At 38.6% G+C, this 19,473-nt stretch overlaps 2 protein-coding genes and 1 long non-coding RNA gene across 4 annotated transcripts in view; 1 reads left to right on the top strand and 2 right to left on the bottom strand.

Moving 5' to 3' along the window:
• LNPEP (leucyl and cystinyl aminopeptidase) overlaps positions 1 to 6,121 on the bottom strand; it is an 87,517-nt gene extending 81,396 nt beyond the window's left edge. For both annotated transcript variants that reach the window (XR_005655490.1, XM_039875166.1), the window contains exon 1: positions 5,990 to 6,121. Coding sequence is in view for 1 of the 2 variants with exons in the window: in XM_039875166.1 (XP_039731100.1) it covers positions 5,990 to 6,008 (19 nt within the window). In the remaining variant the exon portion in view is untranslated. The remainder of the gene's footprint in view (positions 1 to 5,989) is intronic.
• Positions 6,122 to 6,133: 12 nt separating this feature from the next.
• LOC120612570 (uncharacterized) lies at positions 6,134 to 8,547 on the top strand. Its single transcript, XR_005655492.1, has 2 exons — positions 6,134 to 6,268; positions 7,314 to 8,547. It is a non-coding gene; the product is annotated as an uncharacterized LOC120612570 (long non-coding RNA).
• An 8,066-nt stretch (positions 8,548 to 16,613) lies between these two features.
• The window catches only part of ERAP2 (endoplasmic reticulum aminopeptidase 2), a 37,870-nt gene continuing 35,010 nt past the window's right edge, over positions 16,614 to 19,473 (bottom strand). Inside the window, exons 18-19 of the mRNA XM_039875167.1 lie at positions 19,006 to 19,087; positions 16,614 to 18,318 (exon numbers count right to left, since the gene is read on the bottom strand). Of these exons, the coding sequence (XP_039731101.1) occupies positions 18,175 to 18,318; positions 19,006 to 19,087 (226 nt within the window). The 3' untranslated portion in view covers positions 16,614 to 18,174. The remainder of the gene's footprint in view (positions 18,319 to 19,005; positions 19,088 to 19,473) is intronic.

The following is a 19,473-nucleotide window of genomic DNA, read 5'->3' as shown; positions in this document are numbered from 1 at the left end:
GAGCACACCCAACCCACAGAGGTACCTACCGGTTCTGTCACTGCATTTCCCATCATCCTGTTCTCCTAGCTTATGAAGCTCCCCCACCCCCTAACCTGAAACATCAGGAAGTCCTCTTTTACTACCTTCAACCACCTCACCGGCTTGGTCTCCTCCAATAACACAGTGGGACTGGAGAAGGCTTTAGACCACCCAGCCCCTCAATCCACAGAAGTCTGGACAACTGGCTTGAGTTTTGTTTTGGTGACTGCATTCTTGAAATACATGGGAAGAATGCCCAGGAAGATCTTCATTAAGAAAACACTCTAAAAGGAAAAGAACTTCAAAGGATCTTCTACAGTTGACTTGATTCTCCACTGTTTTTTCAAAATCCCTTGGAGGGCTGAATTTTCTTTATTTAACAAAAGGAACTGGTTTCCTCATAGTTTAGATGCTAAGGTTGGAATTTTAAAAAATTTAATTGTCTCATTGTTCAAGCATCAGTAGAAAAGTGAAGTAAAACTAGGCTATAAAGAACAGGGACTGCTATCATGATGGTCCCTCAAAGTCAATTGCTCTATAACCCTCTTTTGTATTTTTTTTTTCCTTAAAATCTAAAACATTCAGGAAAGTTAACAATCCTAACTTACAAGTAACTGTGAAAGAGAGAAGTGCATATAGTATGATCGAACTCGTGGCAAATGTTTTCTAACTACCAAGGCCTTCAAATGCCTTAACTAATTCGTCCCCTTCCTGCTCAACTTCTTTTGTCCAACCAGATCCACCTACCTCTCCCAACCCTGAGTCTATCTTTCAGCTTCACACACAGTGTCCTGCTCTCCAAACGAGGCTCATTTCTGAGCCAAAGACTTGCAAGGCTCAAGGCATGACCATTTTGAAAATCTCTGCCCATTAGCCTCCTCCTTTACATAAATCTATACATTTCTTTCACCTTTATCACTAATTCTCCTAAGTCCCAATTTTCCCTAAAGATCTTTGGATTCAAAGTCCTATGGGAGCTCCCAGAACAATCACAAATGAATTCACAACAATGAATCAGGTTACAGGGGAACCCTGACCACTCTTCCACAGAGATGGGGACTCTGTCACATTTACTGCACAGAAACATTAAGGTGATGAGGAGCCTTTTCAAAAAAGGCCACCAGATATAAAAGGAACAAAAGAGCTCCAAAATTTCCCACCACTCCCAATCTTGAATTCCTGTGAATACTCAGAAAAAAATGCATATTTAGGGATTCAAAACAAAAAAAGAGTGGTTTCTCTGGTTGCTCCAATAGCATTATGCAAAGGCCTATGTGTTAGTGCCAACTCCAACCTCTTACAGTTTTCAAGACATGAGGTAACTAATTTATAGAACATGGCTGCACCGTCCTCTTCACCTCAACTGCCAAGAACCAGGGGCCTCATCTAATTCCATTCTAACTTCTGGGGTAATGTTGGCTAATGTCCTCCACATCTCAAATTCCTAAAGCTTCAGAGAGGGTCAAAATGCTGCTGTTTTCTAACAAGTGTATTACACTAATCAGTAGAAGAAATGTGAGCTTATTGGTAACAGATGTTATATGAATAGGTTATAAAGACAATCCTATACATTTATTTCATAATTACAAAACTGTCTTAAAATTTTATTGCTTTTTTACTTCTTCTATCTTTCTATATTTTTATATTAGCATGAAAATAAAACAGATTCTTCCATTTCATTTCTCTCATTAAGGTTAGCATTATCTGATGACAGGTCTGTGAAGTCTTTTCTAACAGTGTCTAGCAGAAAATCTACTTGTAAGTGGGCATTCAAAAAATGGTGTCTGACTGAACTACTGAGGAAATTGCCCTTGCTAATTTTCTATATAATAATTTCCTCATAACCAATCTTTCTTGGTTATAAATCTTCCAGACTGAGTTTTCAAGGATCATCCATAGATAAATAATAATCACTGGTTTTAACTACATCTAATAGAGGCTGTCTGTTTATCTTGTCCCAGGATACTCTTTCTTAGAGGTTGTTATGTAAAGCAAAGAACTTTTCCACCACTGCTTTCCAGTTAAAAACTGAATTGGTTTCTAGTTACAGCCTCAATCTTAAACTATTAAATGATGTTAACACTCTATTCCTATATAGTTCCTATTTTCCCTAAATGAAATGAAAAACTTAAGACAGAAAGATTAAAAACAGAATTTAACTTACATTCCATCACATGGAGAAAAACTACACTTTTCCATTTTATAAGGGTTTTCTCTCAATGCAGTAGTTCATCATAGAAAAGAAAAAATATATATAAACAAAATGTGGTAAGCTCACATTTTTGACCGATGAGGTAGAAAATTTTTTTTAAAGAAATGCATACTATAGGACAATTATTATTTGTAAGATAAAAAGATGAAATCAACTTTATACTGCCTTACAATCCAAGAATATCTAATTTATTGTTCAGGATTCTCATTTTGGAAGTTGGGAAATACTTTCAATGAGATGCCAATCTGCAAACAAAAACAAAAATAGTTTTATAAGACAGGAAAATCCTCCTCGTTTGATGATGTACCAAGTTGTAGTATTGAAAGTGATTTCTGTTCATATGAAAAAATCAACAAATTGTTCAAATTATGTTTTCAGTTCTAGGACTTCAAAATATCAATGCTTTTTCACCCTAGATTTACTTCCGGCCATACCACAAACTAGAAAGCACAGAGGTAAATATACATATACATATACATATACATATACATATACATATACATATACATATACATATACATATACACACACATAACACACACATATATACATGTGTGCACTCATGCACAGGAAAAGAGATCCTTCTCTGTCAATATGCTTCCAAATCCTGAATTTGCTTCCTCCTGGTGAATACTTCTAACATCCTCAAAATAAAGTCACAGATTCCTAGGCTCAACGACCTCAGATCTACTCAGATTCTGAGGGTGAGCCATAATAAGAGTTTAAGTTACTCTGAAATACCCCAACCTTGCATCCACATGAGGACAAATAAAGCTAGCCAGTCATCAAATAATTATTTGCCTTAATCTAGTAATATCTATCTAAAGACCTAAAGAGTCGCCACCACTTTTTGTTTGTTTGTCTTTTGGTAATATATAAATCACCACCTGCCGGATAGGACATAATAGTTACTGTTAAATCATTCTTGAGTATTGGTCCAGCACATCTCTCTCCCTACACACACACATGTCACCAAAGATCCAAAGCCAGAATGGATATCCAGCCTTCAGCATAATAGTCAGCAGTCCCTCCCAAGTGCAAGACCAAAAATATCTTCTGAGCCAAATGTGTATTGCTGACACTAAGATCCCTCTTTATAAGCCTTTTCTGGAGATGTGCATATTAAATGGTTTACAGCAGTATGTTACCTGGATAGGTTAATATAGGACGTTCATTGAATAAGACCATTATCAGTAGGCAGAGAGGAGGGCCCAAGAAAAATGAGCCAGCAGTAAGTTTTAACAGGGAAAATACAGAAAGACAGCTAGAATACATGAGTAGTGAAAGCCAGAATGACAAAACAGAAACTAAATTTGCCCCCTTTACAAATTTATAGGTCAGAGGGTAAAATCACAAGATTTAAACTGAAAGCTATGTGTTCCTGAATTAGTAAAACTGTCTTTGTTAAGCTGTTACAACACTTTCCATGTACAGAAATATATGAGAAAATGTAAGTGGTGAAGATTTTATTAAAAGAATGTGAATGTGTAACAAAAGCCAATACCAAACTTTGATAATTCCTGCAATCATAAATTATGTGGATAATGAAATACTCTATACCAGAATACTCAGATCTACAAAAGATTAAATGTACATATCCTTTGTACTCAAAAGGATTAAGTACAAAGATAAACATACTTTCTGCAATACCATGTCCTGTTTGAAGACACTAGAAAATTCTACAGCTATCCTTCAAAAGTTCTGAAATAAAAAACCAGTCTACCTTTAACATGAAAACACCTCAAATTGCTAGGAGTGAATCTCTTGTTGACTTTAGACACTGTAGTTTCTATTCTCCTTGTTAAAGGACACCAGATAAGGCTCTAATAGTGATTAATACATTAACCAAAATGATGCATTGCCAAAATATCTACAGCACAGACTTTGAAAATCTGGAAGACAGATAGGAAAGGATTAGAAATCCAATTTCCTACATGAAAGTTGAAGGATTGCTTCTTTTTTGTTCTCCTCTGTAGGACTTTTCCACTGCTCTCCTAAATGTGACAATTTACAAATATTCATATCCAGAGGAGCATATTCTCAGAGGGGAGTAAAGACCCCTATTTTAAGACTTGAGAATGTACTTTAATTCTGTAGGCATAGTTTCACCAAATCAGCTAGCAATGATCTTGACCCAATGGATGACTCAGCCTTGTGCGGATTTTTTTTTTTAATTTACATTAAATTTCACACTTAAAATCCTACAAAGATAGAAGCTCCAAGCATTCTACTTAGAACAAAGAAAAGGCCTTGGAATAGTCATTTGAAAGGATTTCACCATCTGTATTTAACATATTTTACACTAAAGTACTAGATGGTCTCTAAGGTTCCTTTCCATTTAAATCTTCCTTAATTCTCGTAGTGACTTTACCAGACTCTGCTTGGAGCCTTAGCAATTACAAATAGAACATGAATGAGAAAGAAAATTCAGAATTAAAGTTGTCATCATTAAGCCTAATTGAACAGCATAGACAGGAAGATGGCAGTAGAATAAAGCATTCTGAATTAGGGACTGGGAAAATATAATGAGTAGTTCGCAGGCCCATTTGTGAAGCACAACATACAACAAAGTCTGGATGGTGTCTGGGATATACAGTGCACAATTGTCTCTGTTTCTTGAGTGGCAACTTACCTACCCAAACAGGGGTAGACTCTGGCTTCTATTAATGACAAACTACCTAATTAACTACTGGCAGGAAAACATATATCAACTAGAGAACGAATTCTCTAACTGTGAATTCTCCCTTACAGGTAGTTTTCCTACTTTCTATCCCAAAAGGGAATCCATATACTCAATGCCGCAAAATGGTAAGACATCTCACCCGTACATTGTGACTCCGGCACTTCTGTTCCAAACAAAAGCCATCGTTTTGACTAGGGTGGGATTTATTCTCTTCATTCAGTAAAGGGCTGTGGCTGTTTGCAGGGCATCCTGCAGGCTCCTACACTGACCCTCCTCTCAAGTCACATTGTGATATCACTGTGACGGACCCTCGATATTTAATAAGACTTCGTTTGAAAAAGTGATGTTATCGGGAGCCGGGAAAGGAAGCTTGAACGCCCTGCGGAGTGCCTCATCACCATACAGGAGGAGGCAATGCGGGCAGGCACCTCCTCGGCCCCGAGCAAGGGTTAAGCAAGCCTTTCCCCAAGTTTCCTTTCCTTCCACTAAATTAACCTGCCATGCCCCGCCCTCCCCAACACACACACACACACACACACACACACACACACACACACACACACACACTATCCTGTGGAAAGTCACCGACGGCTCGCTTCTGAGGACAAGGAGACAGCTCCCAGCACCCAGCACAGAAGTTGGGTTTGGCAAGAGCCACGGCTTAACCCTTTCTACCCAAGAGCCGCGGCCGGCACCCATTCTCCGGGGTCAAACCCGGGCTGCTAACTTTCCCGCTGCCCCCACCTCCGCGAACCCGAGCCTAAACTTTGCCGTTCGCCCACCTAGCTGTGCAGCGGAGCGTGGGTCCCGCCGCACCCGATGTCCTCCCACCCCACCCCACCCCAGGCAGGCAGTGGCGCTGACCTTCACACCAGCCCACGGCCCTGCGCTGGCCGCCGCCCGACCCCCAACCCCCAAGCCTGCGGCCGCCTCCTCCAGTCCTTTCCCCGCCCCCCAAACCCTCGCGGGAAACCCGCGGTGGGGGCGACAGCCCGATCCCTAGTGTCACGACTGGCCCCGATCCCCTGGGCCCCAAAGAGCCTCAGCCCCGACACATCTGGCCACCCACTCACCACTGGTGAAGGGCTCCATTTTCCCCCCGCCGCCGCTCCTTACAGCCGGAGCACCCTAGCTTCCTACTCCGAGAGCTGAAGCGGCCCTGCCGACTGAGCATGCCCAGCGCGGCCGCCGAGGGCTGTTGGGGAGGTGCCGCGAGGGGCGGCCCAGCTCCGCCGCTCTGCTGTCCCGCCGCTCCGGGTTTTCGCGACAGCTGCAGAAAATGCGAGGGAGGCCAGAGAGAAAAGCACCGCATCGCCCCAAGCCAACTCCTGGGAGAGGAGGGATAGGCGCAGGTTAGAGCTGGGGACGGGCCCGTGGGCGGGGCTTGTTCAGAAAGGCCGGCCTTTTTGTCTCTTACAGCGCCGGGAACAATGTTCAGTTGTTCGGCAAAAGTGACAGCCCACTGCGTCCCTACCCGGCTGGGTCCTAGGCGCCGGGAACGCAGCACCGTGGCAGAAAAACACGGTCATTGCCCCGTGGAGTGGACATTCCAGAAACAGACAATAAACACAGAAGATACACGAGGCCGAAATAATGCTCCGCTGAGCATTAAATCGGGGTGATGTGATGGAGAGTGAGTCGCTAATTCGGATGGCTCGGTGAGGAGAGGCCTCGCTGGGAGGTGCCACTGTAGCCGAGATTTGAGGGCAGAGCAAGAGCCTGAGGGCGAGGGTTGCTCCCTAGACTGCGAAGCTTCGGTTTCCCTAGGGAGACGGGCTCCGGGGAGCTCACTTCACCAAGGCTCACAGAAGAAGGCGCTGTGGGCCGTCTCGGCAGAGCTGCCCGCGCACAGCAGAGTGGTCCCCAGTGGTCGTTGGCGGGGAGACTAAGGGACCGGCCGGGACCCCTGCGGAACCGTGAGCCCCAAGGCTCCAGTCCTCTGGCTAGCGGTCCCCACTTGCAGGCGAATCGCAAAACCCGGCGCTGGATTTGCAGTGGGCCGCGGGCGCTGCAGAATGTGGGCAGGAGGCCGGCCCTAGCCTAGCCCCGAATCAACACCTGCGGCTCCAGGGGGTGCCGCCGGTGGGGTTCTTGGCCAGGCCTGGTGGAGCTAGGCCAGAGAAGCAGAAACTCTCTTAGCGATCCGCGAACCCCAGAACTCGCGCTTTTGCCTCCAACCCTGAGCCACCATTGTTTCCAATGTCAAATCCGGACAGACCTGGGGAACCTACGGGATGGAGCAACTAGGGATGAGCCTTCTGAGCCCCAGGGAGGCTCCTCGCGGCCCCGCTGCCACATCCCTTGCACCGCGTGCTCACCGCCGCCACTCTCCGCGGAGGCCGCGGCCCTCCCAGAGCACTGCCACCGCCTCTTCTCCCTCTCTTTCCTCTCCTACAGTTCCGACCTCTGCAGCAACTTGGCTCCAGCTGTGTCTCATGGCGCCTGCCAACTGTCACAAGCTCCTCGGAGACTGTCAACAGCAGGACGCAGGGCCTCGAGGGCAAACAAGTTCTCGGCAAGCGCAAACCGCCTGGGCGAACGCACCGCAGGGGGTCATTTGACCCGCAAGGGAATTAGGTATTAGGTTTTAAAGAAGAAAAATCGAAGCTCAATATTATATTTTCAAGTGTCAATTGTATTAAGTCACGCACTTCCCACTCTACTTTAAAACCTCTAATAGAGCTTAGAATAAAAGCGAAACTCTACCTAACTCTGGGACCTCATCTACACGTGTTCACGATGCTGTGGCTACAAAGGGCTTCTTGCAGTTCCTGGAAGTAGCCAAGTTCATCCAGCATTGTTAACTATTTGTCTTGCATATTTCTTGTGCAAAAACGTCCTTCTGCCTGGTACTTTGCCTGCTGAGTCCTTCTTGTTTTTTAGGTCTCAGCTCAAACGTCACCTCTACAAAGAGCTCTTCTCTGACCACAGAATCTAAAATAGGCACAAACATGGTCTACTGCTTAATTTTCTTACAGCACTCATCACTCTCTAAAATCATATTTTGGTTTGTTGCTTCATGTGAACGGATGCATGGTGTTTAGAGTTCTAGTTCACTTGCAAAGTTGAACACTTTTCCAGATTATCTCTATATTGAATGGTATGTTTGTTATCAGTACAGAGTAGGTGTCTATCATATGATACCTCAAAGCTGCTCTCTCCCCACTGTGTTAATAAAGATAATAACAGCCCGTAGACTTCACCTCCACCCACACCCCAGGGAACTTAAGAATCAAAAACAGGAAGTGAACCACAGGGGCTGGTGTATCAGTGTTCAGATATTATATAGTACATGCAGGATTGGTTTCTGTTAAAAGAACCCCACACATTGTATTGCTTAGATAAGAGGCTCTTCCCTGTATTCTAAGTCATATTATATTCCTTTGGAGTTATTTTTGCAGCTGTAGCACTTAATACCAGAGACATTTAAAACTCCACAGATGTTAAATGCTCTCACTTCACCTCACCTGCAAATTAGAGTCTGTCATGCTTTTAAATTATCTTGTGTGTTTTCTTAAATACTCCATTTCTGCAGAGACTTGTAGAAATGCTTGACCGTTACACTAGTAAATATAGGTGGATCGTCAAGTCTTTCTGAGATTTCTTTGATAAAGAAACAAATAATTCGTTATTCTCTCTTTGCCAACCTCTTGTGTCTCATTCCTCCCATTCCTACACACACACACACACACACACACACACACACACACACACACACACACAGACACACACACTCACTCTGCTTCATCGTTTAAAGACTTGTGGCTTTAGAAGAAGCATAAAAAGAAAGCATGTATCAAAACGTTGTGGATCTCATCACCCTCTAAAAGATAATAATGAATTTTGCTATTTGTTTTTTTGGGAGTTACCATTTTACATCTGACTTTATAAAGCTTTTCTTGAGAGAACACAATTTCTCAGATTCACTACTGAAACCCATTATATTTCAGTCTTTAACCTTCTATCCTCTCACACAGAATTTCCTCTTTAGTTTAAGGGCATAAGACTTTCAATTATTATGAAGATACTATTCATTATCAGAGGACATAGTATGTGACATTATGCACTATTCCCATCTACTATTTTCAGAATCCTTGCTCTCTACCATTTATATTTGAAAACAAGAAATTTGGAGGGCTAATTATAATATATAACAAATAGCATGAAAGGATAAATAATGAGCTCCCTGAATAGCAAACAGCATTTATTTATTTATTTAAAATTTATGTATTTAACAAACTTCACTAATATATGAATATAGGAACATTTTTTTTTAATCCAAATAAAGCTCTTGGTATGCCATGGATCAGCTAACCCAAGCTTCAATTTAATAAATGATAGAACCGAAGGCTAGAGAAGTTAGAAGGTTTACTCGTAGTCCAGTGGCGGACATAGTATGGAACCCAGGTGATCCGTGTTCTAAGTCAGTGCTCTGGAATTTGCTGTTGCTTCCCTATTCCCACAGAGAAATTAAGGTCAATGACAATAACCTATGAAAGGGATATGGTATAAAGAGAAATATAGCTGACTTCAGGCTACTAGAAGGCTGGCTATTCCGTTAATTACTTAATTGATATTCCAATTTAATTTATTGATAGTCCATGTCAACTTTAGTTTTAGCATTATTAAATATTCCAATTATTTTGAAATGAACAATAAAATACATTAATTCAGTGTACACATTTGAAAAAAATTGTTCAGCACTCTTGGAGGGGCATACTTTTTAAAATAATAAATTTATTTAAATTAGTTTCAAGTGTACAGTACACTGGTTAGACATCGATATAGTTCATAAAACGATCTTCCCAAATGCTCCCTCCTTCCCCTGACCCTCCGCCTAGGCAACATATTAATGCTTAACTGCATTTCCTCTGCTGTGCTCTTGAATAAATTGAGGATGCTACTTACTGCCGGGACAAACATGACCACCATGAGGTTTCCAGCTACTCCAAACTCTTCTCAGTCACCCCAAGATTGGAGGAGTCAACATCTCGTCACTAATTGGCAGCAATTAGTGACTTTTGAAGTTATACCAAATTAAGCAATGTTTAGAGCACTAAGAAAAGCAGAATAATTACCCAACAGAGTTCTTGTACAGTTAGACATTAGCAAAAAGATTCAGCCAAATAAAGTGAAAGATTATCAGAAAAGAACAGTTATATATGAGTTAAGATGCTTTGAAATACAAAAGCAAAACGCTGATAAACTAGTTTAAACAATAAGGAAATCCATCATCTCATAACAAGTCCAAAGATGCAGTCTCCAGTCACAGCTCCCCAATCTCATCAAGAACTCAACTTCTCATTCTGCCCACTCTGAACAATTTTCTGAAAAACTGTATTCCCTGTGGTCAACAAGGCTGCATCAAGGGAGGAAGAAAGAAGGTTTTCTCTGGTGTCTCTTTCTTAAGAGCAAGGAAACTTTTCTCAGAAATCCTCCATTAGAATTCTCCTTAGGTTTTATTTGCTGAAGCTGTATTTTATACGTTTCTATGCAAATCACTGGAAATGAAAACAGGGTTACCATGATCAGTTTCTTAGACAAAGCAGAGTTTATGAATGCTGAGTTTAGGGTTGCTTCCCTTCTTTCATATGGGGAGGAGGGGAGCTTGGACAAAATCATTTTTCTTATTCAGAAGGAAAAATTTGAGTTAAGCAACCCAAATGGCAGGTAGGCAACCTACATGTCCACTAAAGGTTATAAACAGTGATACATTTTAATAACATTTCGATAATATTTTTAAACCCTAAGATACTGTACAGGAAAAATTAAAATAGAGCCCAATTCAATGTAATTTTTCATATAACTGATAGATGTAACTAGGAATATAAACCAAGAAATGGTATATTATTAAACCTCGAACTTTGAACTGAAAGTAATTACTAAAGTGGAAAAATTAAATTGTAGGTAGTTATATAGTTTTCTAGGACTGCTGTAAAAAAACTAATACACCCTGAGTGGCTTAAACAACAGAAATTTATTGTCTCATAGTTCTAAAGGCTAGAAGCCCAAGATCAAGGTGTCCGCAGCGCCTTCCCTCTGAAGGCACCAAGGAAAGATATGTGCCTGGAATTTCTCCCAGCTTCTAATATTTCCTGGGTTTGTGTTGGCATAATGCCAATCTTCACATGGCATTCTCCCTGCGCGCATGTCTGTATTCATATTTCCCCTTCTAATAAGAACACTAGTCATACTGGGTTGAGGTCCACCCTACTTCAATGAGGTCTTAACTAATCACATCTGCAAAAACCCTATTTCCAAGAAAAGTCCCATTCTGAGGTACTGGAGGTCACAACTTCAACACATGAATTTTGGGTGGACACAATTTGACTCATCATGACAGCATCTTCCTAACATAAATAAGTTTGAAGATAAGTATCAAGAAAGATTGATATCCATGGATACATTAAGAAGTGAAAAACCAATCCACAGAATGGGAGAAAGTATTTGCAAATTATTTACCTCACAAGGGATTTAAATCTAGACTTTATAAAGAACTCATACAACTCAATAATAAAAAACTAATGATCCAGTTAAAATGGGCAAAAAAAGACATTTCTCCAAATAAGATATACAAATAAACACATGAAAGGATGTTCAATATCATTAGCCATGAAGGAGGTGCAAATTAAAATCATGAGGTACCACTTCACGGTATGGCTAGGTACAGGCCTAAGATGGCTAGAGTAAAAAAGCCATGTAATAAGAAATATTGTCAAAGATGTAGAGAAATCGGAACATTTATATACTGCTGGTGGGGATATGAAATGGTGTAACTGTGCGGGAAAACAGTCTGACAGTTCCTCCAAAGGCTAAACATAGAATTGCCATAGGATCTGGCAATTCCACTCCTAGTATATTCCCGAAAGAATTAAAAATTTATGTTCACACAAAAACGTGTATGTGAATGTTTATAACAGCATTAAATAGCATAAACAACACAATTATCCATTAAAGAAGCCAGTTATGGAAGACCATAGTTTTGCATTACTCTATTAATATGAAATGTCCAGACTAGGCAAATCTATAGAGACGGAAAGTAGATTAGTGGTTGCCTCAGACCGAAGGGAAGGAGGACTAGAAAGTGACTGCTAGTGAGTACAGGGTTAGGGTAATGAAATGTTCTAAAATTGAGCACATGGATAGGTGCACAACTCTGTGAATGTACTAAAAACTATTGCCTCTGTGAATGGGACAAGTTTTCTCTTTTATCAACTGAGGACAAGTACCTCCCTCTTAGAGTTATTGTGAGGGCAAGATGAATTAATACACCAGAAATGCTTTCAACAGAGAATAGCACAAAGTAAGCACTAAAGATGAATATTTTATTACTATTAAATGCGAATTGTGCAACTTTAATACTGTGTAGATTAAGTGCAAAAAAAATTTAAATTCACAAAGTACAATACTAGAGAAAAGAAGTGTTTATAATGCTGACATATTCCAACCTGATAATTTAAAATAATGACGTCCCGAGGAAACCAAATTTTTGGTATTGAATTGATATCATCTATACCCTGGGTCCGATGGGGCCTAGCTGGGTCAGAAAGTGGCAGGGATGGTGGGCCTGCTCCAGCCATGAAAACCAGTCATAGGCTCTCTCTTACAAAGTTAGAAGATTTAGAAGATGGTTTTAGAAATAATATCTAGCTGGAATTTTTGATTGACTTGCTCTTTCTAGGGAGATGTTTACAATCTTGAAGATAATGATTCGGTTTTCATTTCTCTTTATTTCTTAGAGCTATGCTGAAATAGAGCCTGTCTGAGGTTCATTCCTGTAAAATGTGTCCTTCACGTTTTTGTTTGTTTTTGAGCATGAGAAGTTCCTGTAATATTTATGCAGAAAATTACACTTGACTGTGATTCTTGGCTGTCTCTGGGCTGACTCAGATGCTTTTTTTCCTCCCTCTGGCTGATAGCTGCCAGCACAGGCCGTCAATCAGTTAGCAACGTTTGTGATATGCCCATGGCGTGCAGAGCACCAAAGAGAACAAAAAACAAAACAGGAGCTGTAAGTTATGCACTTACAATACATTGGGACACTCAGGACAAGCACAAAGTATATATCTATAATGCATAATACATGTCACAGAAGCATATAACCATATATTAGCAGGACCAGCCTGAGACAAAACTGTCAAGTAGGCTTGTCTCTTAGTTCTCTTAGGTCTCATTTCTTTTTATTTTCCTTCCTTATTTCTAGGTGCTGCTTTAAACAGTCAACAAATATTTATCAAATGCCATCTGTATGTAACACCCTTGAAAGTGACAGATACTGCCCTCCAGAGCTTCCTACCCAACCAGTACTTCCTGGGGTATTACTCTCATTCCAGAATCAACTCCCCTCCCCCACTTCCTACTCCTCAATCCTCTCTCTCTCCTTAGGGTCCTTTTATCAGCTAACTGTAAAGAAATAACTATTAATTTAAAAACACAGTCATACTAAAGCATGACTAATGAGCTACAATTTAATATTTTAACTTTTTCAGCCCAAAGGAATAAATCTGTAATGGTAGAATTATAGAAGAAAAGACACCTGGATAAGAGGAGATGTATTTTGAAAAAAAAATCTACGATGTTTCCTTTTTTAGACAGCACTTTTTAGATTTGGATTTGCAAGGCCAGAAATGAAGGTGTTATTTCTTTCTAGGTCCTCAAGTGAGACAGAGGAGCTGACAGTTGGTATATTCCCTTGATCCCAAAATACAAACTGCTAGGCTTCCCAAAGAAACAGTTTTCTGAAACTAGAAGAATAATATGCTTTCCCTATTTGGTAATGGCTTTTCTGGAATATAGAACATTATTTTTAAAATGGTGCTTTGATCAGTAATGTCTTAACTGTTAACTATAGAAAAGGCACAATTTACTACAAGAACAAACAAATACAAACCTTTAAATGTTATCCAGCCTCTCTCATTAACCAATAACTTCTTAATTGACCCTAATCCAGTCCCTAAACGTGAGTTGAATTAACTCACCCAGGACATAGGGTATTATTCCTATGGGTTCTATCGGGTTCACATAGATTGTGCATAGCTGTTTCAGACTAGAACTTTTCCTTGATCCTTATTTCTTAGTCTCCACCTGTTTACCCCTTACAAGCTGAAAAGTTCTGTTTGTCCTTCTATGATTTCTACTTTTTGTCTTTGGGTCTATATCTGGAGGTATAAATAGAAAGAGAATAAAGTTATGTGCCAAAGCCTTATGCCATGGAAACAACTTATTTCTCTTTTAGATAAAGTAGCCCTGCCATACTTTTTTCCATATTTGAGTTTTTAGAATGTTTTATTTACCCTTTTTCTAACTCTTATTTAAAACATTAGATGAGTTAGAATTTTCAAACTCAGTTTACTAGAAAACAATTTTTAAAGGGGAATAGGGTTTTAAAACTGAGAAATAATGTCCTTTGTATGTTTTAAGTCTGAGACAATTTACTCTGCCTACTTTAAAAATGAAGTTTATAATTATAACCGAGGTTTTCTTTAGATGACCAGAGGGGCATGGCAGATGGTATTAACATGGGAATTCCTTACAGAGGTATGAACTTGAAATGTTGTATTGAAAGTAAGAAATATGGCACAATTCAGCAGAGGGTCAGACACATGAACTTCAAAATGTGGGAAATAATGTGAAAATACCTGAAGGTGAGAATTGTTGAGTCATGTATTAAAATAGAAAACTGGTTTCCTAAACTTATCTGGGAGTATGGTAGAAGATAAAGACTTTTGGGGAAAAGAGAACACATTAGCAAAATATCTTAAAGTTACAGCTGCAAAGCAAAGTTTGTAGAAGTGATTGAGACATAAACCTTTTTCATTTTGTTAGTTAAGTCTGCATTTCTCAGATCTTCCAACCATTTCTCCCTAAGAATATTGAAAAATTTTCCTGATTTACGTTCTGAACAAATGATCAGTTTATACTGCTAATTTCCTAAGTATGGTACAGTCTTAGGCATTCCATAACCTTATTTGTGAGAAATCAATACTACATGATCGATACTGCAAACCAATTACCATGCTAAGGAGCCTCATATGTAGAAGTGTCAGGCATTTGCATACTGGGAAATAAATTATTGTGGCTTCTGAAATATGCTAGACTAGGTACCCTGACTGACCTTCTTACTAAAAATAACTAAAAATGTAGAATAAAGTGTATTTTAAAATGGTATTAATGCATCGATGTCCTGGAAAGTTAGTAAGGATCACTCATGGGTCAAAAATGAAGTGAACTCAGGAACCCTGAAGAGTAAGCAGAAGGCCGAAGTCTGCGTTCATGTTGAGGGTATCAGAAGCTTCAGTTTTTATGCCCTTGAGACTGGAGAGTATCAGATGACAAAGCCTGGGCCGGCCCAAGTTGGGGAACATAGTAAGAAACAAAATTCAGGTATAGCCTGTCTACAAAAGATTCATCTGAAACTAAAGCAAACAGAAAAATTCAAACAGGATACAAAAATTTATCAATAGATACTCATCAAAATAAACTAGTGGCATAGCTAAGTAAATATCCGAGGAAACTGCACTTTACCATGGAATATATTACTAGGTATAAGAGATTAACATTTGATTCTGACAAGTACAGGATATAGAGCTAAGAAGAAAGTATATTAACACCCCCTTTCATAAAAATAATCTGGCATTATCGATTAAAATGTTGGATTATATATAATACACATATGCTTTAGCCCAGCAAACCTACTTCTTTCATAATCCCTTTCATCTTTTTCTTCTTTATGATTTGGAGATATGCCTTTGATGAAATTAAGGTTTCAGGAAGCAGACAATATAATAGATGATTGATCTAAAGTCTGTAAGTGTAAAAGTTATAAACCATTATGTATTAAAATGAAAAATAGTGACACATCGTCAAATGGAAGAAAGAAGGTCAATAATGAATATAGGTAAAGGAGTGTTACAGAATAAAACATGGAGCCGTTTTAAGCAACTTTGCATTTGGTAGACATTAACGTTCAAGCAGAAAACTAGCTCCTATGACTATTTGGAGGTCCCTCTTGCAGTTTGATAAATCTCTCTCCAACTCTAAACACAAAACAAAGCAAAACAAAAAACCCCAAGAACTTGCCCCAGAAAATCAGGATTTCTTGTAGTAGTTCCTCATCAGGCTTGGTTCTCTGCAACTTCAAATGGACCCAATGACACAGCAAGGAATAAAATGCAGAAGCATGTACATGAGGCAGGACAAATTCCTGTCATGGTGATAAGCTCCCCCACGCAAAGCCTAAAAAGGAGCAAGCTACTAGTTCTAGGCTTCCCTAATATGAAAAGTTTCTCATTCTGAGAGGACTGTGGAAACCACAAAATTCTCCCAGGGGCTCTCTGAGGAATCAGGGAGGCCCAGAGAAGTTGTGTCTGCTCACTCCATCATCTATTGATGATCATGTATTTAACTTTTTTGCAACTTATTTGTTCATTTGGAGTAAAAGAAAGTAAAACTAACTTTAGTCAAGTCTTAGTGTTGGGGGTCTGGCATCCACTGTAAAGCTTTTGAAATACCTCATGTTTCTTTTTTTAAACTGTATTTCCTAAAACATTATTGGTACATTATTTTTCATGTTCATTTTTATTAAATAATAAAATTGCTTCTTTCTGTATTCAATTTTTAAGAATCCAAAAAAGTACAAACGCATTTAAATAAGGAACTAAAAGGAAGAGAATTAAAAACTTGGAACTTTTTGGTAGATAAGGTACTGCACAAAAGAAAACTTTATTTATTTAGGAAAATATTGATGTTACAGTTCTGTCGAAACACACACATTTTACTACTTAATTTACATATTATCTTGGTGGGAAAAAAGTATTCTTTTTCAGTTTTCTTATGCTACAGTATGTATAATTCTAGAGTGATATCACTAAGTAGTTATACAAACTTTGATAGAACCCTGACCAGATCAAATCTAAAGCCAAAGATGCTTCAAAGATTCCAAGAAGTGATCTGAAAACAAACTTAACAAAATGTATGTTGGGCCATGGCCAATATTCATCCAAACCATATTCTGTCTCTGACTGAGAAAGGTCTATAGACCTTCATGATATCTCTCCAAAAGGGATGAATAACGTCCTCACATCACCCCTGCTCCGACATCCCCACCTTCCCTTAACTACCAGATAAATCAGTCATTTGTGTATTGATTCAAATCTATCTAGAACTTAATTACACTTTCATACTGATTCATATGTGGGGTTATGAATTTATTAAATTTACTACCTGTATTTAAATGTGTGTTTTCTTTATTCCAAATACCTCATTCAAACAATTAAGAGAAGCATCAAAAAAAGCATCAGAGATCAAGAAGAAAGTATATTAACACCCCCTTTTCTCTTAAAGTATGAAGAAATGCTAAAACTGGGTAACAAAATGTAATACATTAAAATATTTATATTAAACCCTGATGTAACCCAAAATATCCCAATATAATCTAATTTTGCAACTCTCAAAAGATTTATTAAAAATGCAGCAGTGTGTGGATTAAAGTGTGGCATCCACCATAAAGCTTTTGAAATACCACACTAATAAGCACAATACATTTCCTGTACCTCCGTAACTGCAGATTTTATTTCATTTGGAGATGACCTCAAAAGGCTATCTTGAGGCTCTTCATGAATGTGAGTCTCATGCCAAGAGGCCCTCCTGGTCTCCTTGATAAACCCTGACATATAGTTTTTAATAATCTGAGATTTGGTGACAAATTGCCTCTTTTCCTAATTCTTATGCTTCATATTTAATTCAGATTTTCCATGAATGGTAATAATTAAACTATTCAGGCTGAGCTGAAGAAGGAGGGAGAGTGAGAAGATGGCAGAATGCAAATGAAAGCTTTTTTTTTTTTTTTTTAATGAATTGGCTATGTTTCCTTGGAGGTAAAACTGGCTGGGCAAACACCAAGATACGAAGCAAGGTTAAAAAGCAGCAACATAACAAAGGAATGGCATAATGTGAGACAATGCAGATAGTCTGTGTTGTGGCTAAACGACTATAGCTACATCTCTATGTCTACATCTGTATCTCCACATATCCCCATTATTCAGAAAGTTTACTTTTAAATAGGATCCCTAACTGACCTTACCCCACTCCCAGCATCACACATAGGTCAACTGGAGACCATAGCTTAGAGCAGACAGCTGCACTGGATGATTTCTTGAGGCTTTTTACTGGTTAGACAAAATATCTGTAAGGCTGACTTGAGCTTTGCCAATTTCATGCAGTGGTAGCCCACATCTGATGTGCTCTTTCTACCGACCATTTAAATCTTAACCTGTAGCCAAGTCCTCAGTGTGGGAAGATTCTTCTCCATCCATTTAATATTTTTGGTTATGGTTTCCAGAACAATTTGAAAAATATCTAAATGTGATCCTTGGGCCTTAAGAGATTCAAAGAACAGTTTCACCTGAAAAATAATTCAGAAAAGAATTACTGATGTGGTTCATAAAACAGTTTCTCTTCTAAAGGGTTCTAAAACAGCTTGCAAATTATACAAACACAGGTGCAAGCATTTCTCTGCCAACCTCTAAAAGGTTATTTTCTTCTTCTCCTCTATTTTTTTTTGCATAATTATTACTTTATCTTCAAATAATAAATAAAGTAAGACAGGAATAATAAATCTTTATCTTACAAAGTGAGCACACTATGGGTAAAGAATTTGTGGTTAAGCCTAGTCATAGAGCAAGTAGTGAGCCAGATTTGAGTTTTAGAATTGAATTTGTTTAAAGGGTAAAATCAAAGAAGATGAAAACATCTAGAATGCCTTAAAAAAGCAAGTAGAATTACCAATAACAGTAATTTTGTTAAAAACCTTTATGAACTGAACTTCAGCATAACTCATGATGCTACAATATGAACAAAATAACACAAAAGGACCATCTCTCAAGGGTAATTTTCATTTTGAATGCTATGAACATGTATTTTAAGAATAGTCTAGTCCTTTGCCTTCTGTTTACTTGCTATGTGACATTGGACAAACAATTTATTTTCTTTTAATAAAATGAAAACTTCAAACGAGATCACATCTATTTCTCTTTCGATTCTGCCGCTTGAACATTTATTCTCTAATTGTTATCACTAGAGAGTCACAAACCTCTTGTAACTCATCCTTGGAAGAAAAATGAGATGTTGTGCCAGAAATGATGATTCTCATGGCAAATGAGTCCAAGTCAAATCTGAAAATGAAAAAGATTTAAAAATAGGAAGACTGGCCTTATGTTTTTATTATATCATATATTTTAAAAATATGTAACATTAATTATATGATAAGCTTGTGCATTATAATAGATAGTATTAATTACCATAAAATAACTCATATTCATCTAGTAAAATCTCAAAGCTATGAAACTGATGAAATTTGACCATAAGATAAAAAAGTAGATAAAGCTCTTTTAGGAAATATGACTACTTTATTCAGCAATGTTTATATTTAAATTTATGTTTATGTTTAAAGCAGTATTCTCCACATTTGTTTGATTATGTACCCCACTAGTAAGATATTTTGATCAATAACTTCCCCAAATACATTTTTATTTATAAATTATATATGTATTATATTATA

This window comes from Pteropus medius, unplaced genomic scaffold, assembly GCF_902729225.1.
Source record: "Pteropus medius unplaced genomic scaffold, Ma_sr-lr_union100, whole genome shotgun sequence".
Classification (NCBI taxonomy): domain Eukaryota; kingdom Metazoa; phylum Chordata; class Mammalia; order Chiroptera; family Pteropodidae; genus Pteropus; species Pteropus medius.
Note: the sequence above shows the minus strand (reverse complement) of the source record. Positions and strands in the feature narration are given on the sequence as shown.